At 58.4% G+C, this 10,777-nt stretch overlaps 1 protein-coding gene across 3 annotated transcripts; it reads left to right on the forward strand.

Moving 5' to 3' along the window:
* Positions 1–1,196: 1,196 nt before the first annotated feature.
* Positions 1,197–10,493, forward strand: PPP1R1B (protein phosphatase 1 regulatory inhibitor subunit 1B). 3 transcript variants are annotated; one of them, XM_086687204.1, is made up of 7 exons: positions 1,197–1,806; positions 3,452–3,512; positions 3,828–3,850; positions 4,261–4,336; positions 7,964–8,167; positions 9,449–9,568; positions 9,664–10,493. In XM_086687204.1, exons 1-7 carry the CDS (start codon positions 1,726–1,728, stop codon positions 9,711–9,713), a joined length of 615 nt encoding a protein of 204 aa, XP_086543330.1. In that variant the 5' UTR covers positions 1,197–1,725; the 3' UTR covers positions 9,714–10,493. The 3 variants fall into 3 exon arrangements, with proteins under 3 accessions (XP_086543330.1, XP_086543331.1, XP_086543332.1); XM_086687205.1 differs by lacking the exon at positions 1,197–1,806 and adding an exon at positions 1,965–2,127; XM_086687206.1 differs by lacking the exon at positions 1,197–1,806 and adding an exon at positions 2,176–2,212.
* Positions 10,494–10,777: the final 284 nt, after the last annotated feature.

The following is a 10,777-nucleotide window of genomic DNA, read 5'->3' on the forward strand; positions in this document are numbered from 1 at the left end:
GTGCTTCTGACTGTTCCAGGTCTGAGTGTGACCGGGAGAGAAGACAGCCAACACAAACAGAGCCCGAAGGAAGACACACTCTTATGTACACATCTACACATGCACCCTCTCAGTGCTACAGAGAAGCTTTCAGACCCTCACCCATAGACCTGTACAGATACCCAGGGCCTGGACAGATAAACAGGGACACTCCAACCCAGTGGGCCGGCCCCTCCCTTTTCCCCTCCAGAGACGCACACAAACACCTCTGCAAAGAGAGAGGCTCACACCTCAGAAATGAGCACACACACCTCTCCCCCCAGCTCTGTTCCTGAATGCACCAAGCTCACACACGTGATGGCACGTGTACTGGTACAGGCAGCCCCCCAACTCTGTCCCCCTGGGCTGGCTCAGTCTCCCCCGCTTCAGAGCTGGGGAGAAAGGAGACACGTGAACCCAGGGTGCATCAGGGCAGGGACACATCCCCCCACCCCCCATCACAACTTCATCTCCTTCTTCTGCACTGGCTAGAGCTGTGGATACAGTGCCCCCACCCTCTGCAAGCTGCCACACGCCAGCCCATCACCTTGACAGTCTCTGACATCCTCCCCCACACCCACACCCTCCCCCAGCACACAGTCTTCCCACACCCTGCCACTCACACCCGCATCTTTGACACTCTGACACACTTACTCACACAGACTCACACACACTCATGCACACCGACCCCCCCCCCCCCCACACACACACACACTCCGTAGCTACAGGCACCACAGGGCCCCTGGCACTCACACACACTCCCTGCCATGATGACTGACACGTGTCCTCCCACGCACACCAGCTCTTTCACACTCGCTGGCTCTCTAGGACACCCCCATTCACAGCGTGACATGCTGGTGGTAGTTTCTCCAGGACCTCGCAGTCCTCCCCGTGAAACTCCAAGGACCCAGGCCACGAAGGGGTTAAAGTCAGAGTCCCGTCTCCCTGCTGCCCCTCTCCCTGCTCTCCCCCCCCCCCCCCCCGCCCCGCCGGCCTCCCCCCATTATGCTCCCTGCTGGACTCCATCAATAATGCAGCTTCAAGTTCTCGGGAGACGGCAGGGGGCCCCCAGCCCGCTCCCCGGTCCTGGCTCACACTCCGCACCCTCCTCCCGGCCCGGGGAGAACACGGTTCTCGGTGCTCATTGGCCACTTCCCCCTGAGCCCTCCCACCAAGCCCCCGGGCGCCAGTCCCAGGCCGAGGGGACGGGCCGGGGACCCCGAGGCTGGGGCCAGAGGGGAGACCTGGAGGGACGGGGAAAGGCACAGACAGACGGAGGCGCGAGGAGAGGAAGGGAGGGAGAGAGAGGAAGGCGGAGACACCCACAGAGACTCTCGGAGAGAGCGAGGAAAGGAGGGAGAGGCGAGACTCCGGGAAAGACACCGACCCCGAGCCGGCGAGCCCGAAGCCGAGGCCGCAAGCGCCGGAGGACCCGCGCAGCGGGCGCGGCGGGCGAGCGCGAGAGCCGGGAGCCGAGAGCCGGGGGCGCTCCGAGCCGGCGCGACCCCCTCCCGCTCGCGCGCCCTCCCCTCTCCGCGCGCGGTATTTTTATCTGAGCGTGAGCCGCTCGCCTCCCCCTCGCCGCGCACAGCCAGCGGTCGCCGCCGCGCCCCGAGCAGCGCCGGGAAGCCGAGCCGGGACCGCAGCCCGGGACCCTGAGACGCGCGCCAACCCCCCACCCCGGCCCCGCCGGCCACCCCGCCCGCCATGGACCCCAAGGACCGCAAGAAGATCCAGTTCTCGGTGCCCGCGCCCCCGAGCCAGCTCGACCCCCGCCAGGTGGAGATGGTAAGGGGGCCGTGCACCACCCCCGGCAGCTCCTCCCGCGGCGGGGCGCTGCCGGGGCCGGACCGGCCCGGGGCGGGGGTGGGTGGGTGGGGGCGACCTAGAGTCTCGGGCCGCCTCGGACACGCGGGGGCGCGGGGCAGCGCGTGAAGTTCGCTGCAGACTCGGGCAACTTTTTCCCGTTCAGGCGGCGAGCGTCCGGGGCAGGACCGTTGGGAGCGGCCGCGGGCGGGGAGACTGTGCTCTGGACCCTGCTCGGTGTCCTCCTTCTCTAGGCTCCCGCCGGGACCGCTGCGCCCTGGCCCCAGCCGGAGCCGGTCGGAAGTGAGAAACGCGGTGCACTGACCCATTGTACAGAACAGGCCTCCGCCTCGCGGCCCCAGGCTCTGCCCCTCTCTGGTGCCACCGTGTATGCCTGGGCCCGGCCACCAGAGCCTTGTGCTGACCTCCTTCCCTGCCAGGCCCTACACAGAGCCACAACATGGGGGTGGGGGCGACCGGTGGTCCCAGGAGTCAGACCTCTTCACAGAGTACTGAGTTCTTTGGAGAGCCTTGGCGGGTGGGGGGGGGGGCGGGGGGGGGGTCCAGAGGTCTCCAAAGGTGGTAGAGGTGGACGGAGGGAGAGGAGAAGAGGGCTCCGCCCCCCACAAAGTAGCGTGTTCACTTGTTGCTGAGCTGCAGCTGGCACCCAGCAGAGCAGTGAGAGTGGGCCAAGTCTTTTTGGGGGGAGGTAGGGGAGGCATGGGGGGAGGGGGAGGTCCAGGGCCTAGGCAGCTTTGGGTCTGGAGGGCAGTTTGGAGAGCTTGGCAGGGGGAGGTGGCAGTTTCAGCTTAATTCACCTGGTTCTCTTTGTGCATTTCCCTGGAGCTCAGAGGGGACCTAATTAACTGACAGTTGGTCTGATTGAGAGCTGGGGGGGGAGGGGGTGGGGAGCAGTGACTGGGAGTGCCCAGTGCCCGCCCCCCCCCCTCACTGTTTAGCTTGGCTCACATACCAAGGAGGACAACTTTTTTTTTATGAGCACTGGGCCAAGAGTTACAGCCTGAGAGAGACTGCTAGAGGGACCCAGACACAGGCCTCCAGGGACACCTCCAGGACCCTGTGGGTCTGGGGCTCAGGCCCACCCCTGAGTCTCAGTGTGGGGTTGCAGGTGTCTGCAGTGCCCTGGCTCAGCCTCCCTCTGCAGCTAGATCCAGTTTCTTTGAAGCCCTTGAGCTGACCTTAAGTGGGCAGGGCCACGTGGGTGCCGTGGCCCATGGGGCATCTTCCAGAGGTCTGGTATCTGCAAAAGCTGGAGAGGATGGGCTTCCTGGATAAGGAAAGGTAGAAAGGGAGATGCCCATTCTGGAGGAGCCATGGAGTGGGGTGGGTGTGGGCTAGAAGTCAGTGATGGGCTTTTCTCCTCCTTTCTCTGCCATGGTGAGCTGTGTGGCCTTGAGCTCTGTGCTGAACTTCCTTGAGTCCTGGGTTTTCACCTCAGTAAAATGAGGGGGTTGGATGAGCTATAGAGTTCCTTTCAGCTCTGACAGTCTTTGATTCAAAGGTTCCCTGGGGATTTCAAAGCACTGTTTGTTCTCTGCTGCCTTGGGGGGGGGTGCAGGTGTCTATCCTGCACCCCCCCCCCCCACTTCTTTCTCCATCTCCTTAGATCCGGCGCAGGAGACCAACCCCTGCCATGCTGTTCCGGCTCTCAGAGCACTCCTCGCCAGGTGGGCCCCTTCCCTGCTGCCCCAGCCCTGGCCCCACCCTAACTCTGATGCCTTCTTGGGGCCCTTCCTTAAGTCCCATGAGTAGGAAACTGAGCAGAAAATGGGGCAGAGTGGGTAAGGTCTGGGAGTCAAACTCTTTTGGGTTTATCTGTTGACCAGGCACTTCCGAATACCCAGAAGGAAAGGGCACACATTCCCTTTCCCCAGAGATTGAGCCTTTGGGGAAAGTAATTCTCTCTTTCTCTCTTCTCTTTTCTCCCCCCTCTTCTCTCTCCTTCCCTCTGTTTCCCTTGGTTCATTGGTGGACACCCTCAGAGGAGGAGGCCTCCCCTCACCAGGTGAGTTTCTAGGGGCAGCTGGAAGGAGGAATGCGGGGGGCCCCTTTGCAGTGGGCTGGACAGGATCATTCTTGACTAATACAGGATGCCACTTGAAGGACACATGAGCGTATCAACTGGCACCTAGATAAGAGTGCCCGGTGCCAGGGTTCTACCAGCACATACTCCTCTGCCCTTCCTTGTCTTTCCCCTGCTCAGACTTGGGCTGGGGTTCTACCTTGAGCCGGCTATGGCGTATGGAGACCCTTCCAAAGCCTAAGTCCTAGCAGGACCAGAGGGGCAGCGGCGCCTGGACCCATCTGCAGAGGCTAGGGCAGTTGGCCTGGGTTGCCAAGGGTGGGGTGGAATGGGGGAAGGGTGGAGGGAAGGGGCCTCGGTGAGTCTATTTAACCTGGTGCTTACCCTGGCAGAGAGCCTCAGGAGAGGGGCATCACCTCAAATCGAAGAGACCCAACCCATGTGCCTACACACCCCCCTCGCTGAAAGGTACTGTTCCACCTCACCGCCCCCCCCCCCCACGCGTGTTAGTCTGGCTGTCCCCTCGGCCCCTGGAGCAGGGCTGACACTGGGGGAGGGAGGTGAAATGTTGAGCTTTTGTCAAAGGGGAGGGATTGTCTTGTGTACCCCAACCACTACTTAGGGACCAGATCTTTCTTAATTTGGCCTTGTAATGAAGGGGCCCAGGGGCTGAAAGAGGTGGCTGTGGGCCTTAAAATAAGGTGGTGGGATTGAAAGAAAAGAGATAGCTGGCCTAAAATGACAAGTATCATCAACATAAAGTGATTCAGTACTGTACCTCCTCTTTGCAAGTGTGTCCCAGGCCACCTTTTGGTCCCCTGCTCTCCAACGAGCACCTTCTTCGGGTGCAGCCTTTACTCCCCTCTCCCAGTGGCATAACATTTGCAGAGGTCAGCAAACTGGATGCTTCTTGGTCCTGCTTCTCCTTTCTGTATTAAAACACAAATCACTCTTTTTTCTTTATTTGTTTATTAAAAATATTTAATGTCTATTTTTTTAATTTTTAAAAATGTTTTATTATTTATTTTTGAGAGAGAGAGAGAGAGCGAGCGAGCACAGGAGGGACAGAGAGAGGGAGACACGAAATCTGAAGCAGGCTCCAGGCTCTGAGCTGTCGGCACAGAGCCTGACACGGGGCTTGAACTCATGAACAGTGAGATCAAGACCGGAGCCAAAGTCGAATGCTTAACCTACAGAGCCACCCAAGTGCTCCAAACACAAGTCATTCTTATAGTACACACTTATAGAGCACCTAGTGTATGCCAGGCCTCACTGGTGGCATTGGGCAAAATCAGGGGAGTAAGATTTGGCTCCTGCCCTCTTGGGGCCTTTGGCCTCAAAGGGTCATGGGCGAGCTACTGAGGAGAGGATGGTTAAGCCTGGATTTGAAGGATAAGTAGGAATTCAACAGGCAGGCAAGGCATGGAAGGGCATTCCAGGATGAGGAAAGGAAACGTACATGGGGGAGGAGGTGTGAAATCAGAGAGAGCCTCTAGAGTCAGCCTGGAGACTTGGCTATCTGCAGGGAAGTTGGGGGAGATACACCTGGAGGAGAAGGTGTGGAGATGGGGAGGGACTCTTCCTAACTGAGCTAAAGAATGCCTTCCCACCCCCACTGCAGCTCCAGGCCTGAGGCTCTTCCTGCCTGGCCAACCCCCTCCTCCCGTGGAGGGAGGACCGGATGGCTGGATGGTTGTGCTGAGAGCTCCCTCTGGGGCGGGTTTAATGAGTTCCCAGCACTGGCCAAGGTCAACAGGCACACCTGTCACCTACCTGTCAGCCTGCCTGCCAGGGTTGGGAGCAGAGAGGAGAGGCTGGGAAGAGAGGAGAGAAGGGCAAGGGCATTTTCTCCCCCCCCAGGATAGAAAGAGGAAGGGATAGCATGTGGGCAGTGGGTTCAGCACCTGGAAGGACTTCCCACCTGTAGGGATATGGAGGAAGGCCAAGCCCCTGCAGTAGAAATGGGGGGGGGGGGGGTGGCATCTTCTCAAGAGAGAACACGGGACCTCTCTCCTTCCTATTCTGGGCTGGGGAGGGCTGAATGGACGTGAGGGACAAGAACCGTCCCTTGGATTCTTGGTTATGAGCATGGGGAAGAAGGCAGGGGTGAGGAGAATAGGGCCCAAGTGCTTCTGGGCATCCTGCAATGGCTAGAAATGTGGTCCCACCGCCACTGTCCCTTCGGGCTGCACCTTAGGAGGGTCTAAGTTGGGAGAGGCAGGGCAGTCTGGGGGCTGTGCTGGGGACCTTTCAAAAGGGAGACTTGGGTTGGGGGTGGTGGTGGTCCAGGGTCCCAGACATGAGGACAGATAGAGAAGAAGACAGCTGAGAGGGCTGGGGTGGGGGTGGGGGGGAACCTCAGGGAGCACCGAGAGGCACAAGGGGAGGCGCTTGCACGGGAGGCTCCCAGGGCGCCGGCACAGGCACTGCACACCTATTGGCACTGCAGCTCAGGAGCTGAACTGTACTCCCCCGACTAGGGGAGAGGGTGGTTGCTCAAGCAGCCACCTCCTTCCTCTCCTCCCTTCCCCCTAACCCTCAGAGGACCCTTCTGTACCTGGAGGGCACTGTGTTGCAGGCTTCAGCCCCTTTCTGGCCAAGGGAGTGCACCTGGCGGGGTGGGGGTGGGGGTTTGTAGGGGGAGAAGCCAGGGACCTCCGGGGGGGGGGGGGAGGGTGGACAACACTGAGTTTTGGCTTGAAGGGGACTCTCCAAGGCCAAGCTCTCACACTTGGCTCAAGGTGAAGTGCTGCTGCGTCCCCAAAGCCAGGGCAGGGCGATTTATTGCATTTTTATTGTCTGAGTAGCTTGCCCAGAGCCAGCAAGAGGCACCGGGCTGGGAACTCGGGGCAGGGTGGGGTAGTGGGCACACACAATGCACCCTCTGTGCCAGTCCCGAGTTGGCAGGAGCGTGGTGCCCTGTTCACTGCACCGGAGGTTTCCAGCCTGGATCTACCCCTCTGGGCTTTCTAAGGGGAGGGGCTGCCTGCCACGGAGAAGGAGCTGGAGAACCCCAGCACCTAGCTTGTCAGCATCTTCTCTGTGAGCTGTGAGTTCAGTGACACCAGTGCTCTAAACTCCCACCAGCTCCTGGTCTCCCTGCTGCCTCTGCCCCAGCCGCCTCTGCCCCAGCCGCCTCTGCCCCAGCCACACCTCACAGCCTCCCCTCAACCCCTGCCTCTGCCCCAGAATCCCCCAGCCCTGGCCCCTTTCTCCTAACACAGTCCTTTCCATCTTTTGGAAACTTCTCCTCAGCTGCCCACACTGTTCCTTTCCTAGGCCCTATCCCAGCAGGCCTTGGTGGTGTTGGGGGGGTGGGTGGTGTTTGCTGCTTTCTAGGTCACCACAGAGGGAGCTGGAAGCTTGGGGATGTGGGTCAAGATTGTGGGGGCTGCGTCTGAGCACTCCACATCCCCAGGCACAGGCTTCACTGGCTGCAGACTATTATATCCTCAGTCTCCAAACTGTTCCTACCCCAGGACCCGGGGCAGAGATGTGTGGAGTGGCATTTATGACGTGGGCAGTGCCAGGGAGTGGGGACCAAGCCCGGAATTGGAGGGGGTGTGTGCAGGATTGGGATAAGCAATGGGCCCTAGGCAGTCTGGGCACTCTGAGAGAAACTAAAAGGGACAGATCCCCCAGGCCCTGGCCCATGGGTCCTATGCCTTCTGTCCAGGGCTATAACTGGTGGACACTGTCTCCAGTACTGGGTCCTTGGAGAAACAAGTTCCCTAGCCACGGAATGTTAAGCTGCTGCTGTACCTGCCTGGTCTTGTCTAGCTTGACACCCTATAGTTTGGGGGAGCTGCCCAGTGCCAGCCTTGGTGGGGGGGGGGGCTGCATCTTTGGACAGCTTAGGAGTCACACATGATCAAGGATCTAACGCCTGCTGCTTTTGCCCTTGTCTGGCCCCCCAGCAAACTGACCTGGGACCTTTAGTTTTTGAACTATACCCCTGAGGGGGTTAGCCATGCTCCATGCTTCCAGGGGGTTAGCCATGGGAAGGAGACTGGAGGCTGGGCCACATGCCTCTCCAGCTTCTTGGGCTGCTTCTTGGTCTGGCTGACCCTTGCCTTCCTGCCTCCCCCATGCCAGCTGTGCAGCGCATTGCCGAGTCGCATCTCCAGTCCATCAGCAACCTGAGCGAGAACCAGGCCTCAGAGGAGGAGGATGAGCTGGGGGAGCTGCGGGAGCTGGGCTACCCTAGAGAGGAAGACGAGGAAGACGAGGAGGAAGAGGAAGAGGAAGAGGAGGAGGAGGACAGCCAGGCTGAAGTTCTGAAGGGCAGGAGGGGGCCTGGTAAGCTGACGGGGCCAAGATGCCTGGGTTCCACGAGTATGGGTTAGGTGGGTTCCTCCCTGAGAGGCCTGGGAGTTTTTTTGACACACGTAAGCTGCGGTCATACAGTGAGGGCCTGCCCATCCTCCCACCCATATGTGCCTTGCTGGGCTTACTGGGGCTGCTCTCATCCTGACCCTGTCCCTCTCCCAATCAGGTTGTCCCTGATAATTCCTCTCTTCCACTTGAGGTTTCAGGCTAGACCCAAGAAAAGACTTCCTCGCCATGGCAGTGAGGGGGTACAAGGAAACGCAGGGATAGACAACTAAGAGGGCCCAATGCCCCCTTTACCTGCATTTCTGAACGTAGGATGTGGTCTTCAGCTAGGAGGCTGAGAGCTGGTTTCTAAGTCCTCCCCAGGACCCTGTGGCTGTGTCTCCCCTTTTTTTGTTTCCTGGGCTGGAGGTGAGAGGGTGCCCTCTAGTGTCTAAATGGAGAATCTAGGATTCAAGAACCAACCTGGTCCTCTGCACCTCCAACCCCAACGGCCTGGGAAGAGACCTGCCAAGGAGGGGCCTAAGACCGACACAGAAGGCCTCAGAGCTAGAGACCCCAGATCTAGAAATCTCCACAAAAGGACCCAAGGCCCAGAGAATTCCTAGGCAGAAAGATCTCTGTCACTCCCATGGCTGTTTTTTCCATGCTTAACTATAGTAGATTGTGCCATATCTATCCCTCCCAGTGCACATTAAACTTTCTGGTCCTTCATTTTATGGGGATGAAAAACAGTTGACCACCCCTGCTTGTAGCGTCCATCCCTCAGATCCAAACAAAATGGCTTGGACCTCTTCTCTGCATCTCTGGAGCAAAAGCTCCTGTTGGAAATTGAGTCCACTCTCACTGAGACCCTTAGGACAGGTAAAGAGGAGGTGAGAGGAGAATGTTTTCTCAGGAGAAGCAGTAGGGCAGAGGGGCAAATGACAAGACTACCAAGGACCAATATCAGTTGCCATCGCTCCTGGAGTGCTGGTGCTGGGCTGGTCAGGGTAGTAACTGTTGTCTTATTTAAGGCAATCTACATAATTTCCCTCTTACTATCCCCTTCAGAGAGGTAATAACTGACTCATCTAAGTCATATAACTATTCACCGGAAGAGCTGTCTTGGGCCAGTGTTCTGTCTATTATACCAGGATGCCCCCAGAAAGCTTAGCCTTAGCTATTACAGAAACTCAGCTCATGCTCCAGGACCACTGAATGGATACCTAAGAGCCTGCGTTTTTATCCCTTCTACCCCATCCCCAGCTGGGGAGAAAATAACTTGTGGCCAGGGTCTGGAGGGACCCTGGGAGCGCCCACCCCCTCTGGATGAGCCCCAGAGAGATGGAAGCTCCAAGGACCAAGTGGAAGATCTGGCACTAAATGGTGAGGCTTGGTGGTGGGGAATGGGGAGGTGGGGAGGTGGGTTGGGATTTCTCATGAGCGTGGCCAAGCCCTGAGTCCCTCTGCTTGCCTTGCAGAGTCTGGGGAGGAGCCACAGCGCCCTGCCCACCCTGAGCCTGGCACATAGGCATCCGGCCTTGCATCTCTCAGAAGGAAGTGGAGGGGGCATTGCTGTTCCCCAGAAACCCACTCTGTCCCCACCCTATTTTGTACCCTTCCCCCTCACTCGCTAGGGCTGTGGCTTCTGACTTCTAGAAGACTTAAGGCTGGTCTGTGTTTGCTTGTTTGCCCACCTTTGGCTGATGCCCAGAGTTCCTGGGTACTTGCTGCCTGATGCCTACCCCTGCCAGTCATTCCCCCATTTACCCAGAGGGAGGCGGGATGTGAGAGACTTTGCATCAGATAATCCAGTAAGGGTGTGTGTGTGGGGGGGCAAAGGTTTATCCTTCACAATTCCACTCCCCAGACCCTCTCCCCTGGGCACAGGAAACCCACAGGGCAGGACCCTAAGATCTGGGGAAAGAGGGTACTGAGAAATTGTAGGTACCCTTAGATCCTTCTCCATCCCCTCTCCTATGGGGGATTTCAAGTTACCACCCCTCTCTCTGGCTTCTCCCAGGGCCCAGGATTCAGGCATCCTTCTCCTCAGCTTCAACATTTTGGAAATCTTCCCCTTATCACTCCTGCTCCCCAGCCTGGGTGCCTGGAAGAATGGACTAGCAGAGGCTGCTTTGTTGCGTTTTGTTTATGCTTTGATGCCAGGAATGCCGCCTAGTATACGTCCTTAGGGGGGCACACGGTGGGGAAGCCAGGTTCTCCTTGTCCTCCAGCTGCTCTGCCCCCTTCCCCTCTTCCCTGACTCCAGGCCTGAACCACTCCTGTGCCGTAATAAATCTTTGTAAATAACTGTGCTGAGACTCCTCTTTCAGGGGAAAGGGGAGGGAGGAGGGGATAACGGGTTCCCGTATGTGGAAGACCTGGTTGGTGGCCATCTCGATCCTAGTGTCCAGTCCTCTAGTCTGGAAGTCTTTCCTGCAGACAAGCTAGGAGCATTCTTACGAAGGACCACAGAAGTACTAGATCCTGCTAGGGATCGCTGAAAGAGGCAGGGAGAGAAAGAACTTTCAAGAGTAAGTGGGTTCCTCCAAAGGACCTGTCCCCTAGCCCCAAAGACCTCCCCTCAGGAAGTTC

Source organism: Puma concolor, chromosome E1 (assembly GCF_028749965.1).
Source record: "Puma concolor isolate L17-30 chromosome E1, mPumCon1.1.hap2, whole genome shotgun sequence".
Taxonomy (NCBI): domain Eukaryota; kingdom Metazoa; phylum Chordata; class Mammalia; order Carnivora; family Felidae; genus Puma; species Puma concolor.

Bases quoted from the DNA above. Each gene is read 5' to 3' on its own strand.
- PPP1R1B (XM_086687204.1), top strand. From the start codon at position 1,726: ATGGACCCCAAGGACCGCAAGAAGATCCAGTTCTCGGTGCCCGCGCCC. The intron at 3,513-3,827 runs GTGGGCCCCTTC...GGACACCCTCAG, and splicing joins CTCAGAGCACTCCTCGCCAG to AGGAGGAGGCCTCCCCTCAC. The intron at 9,569-9,663 runs GTGAGGCTTGGT...CTTGCCTTGCAG, and splicing joins GGAAGATCTGGCACTAAATG to AGTCTGGGGAGGAGCCACAG.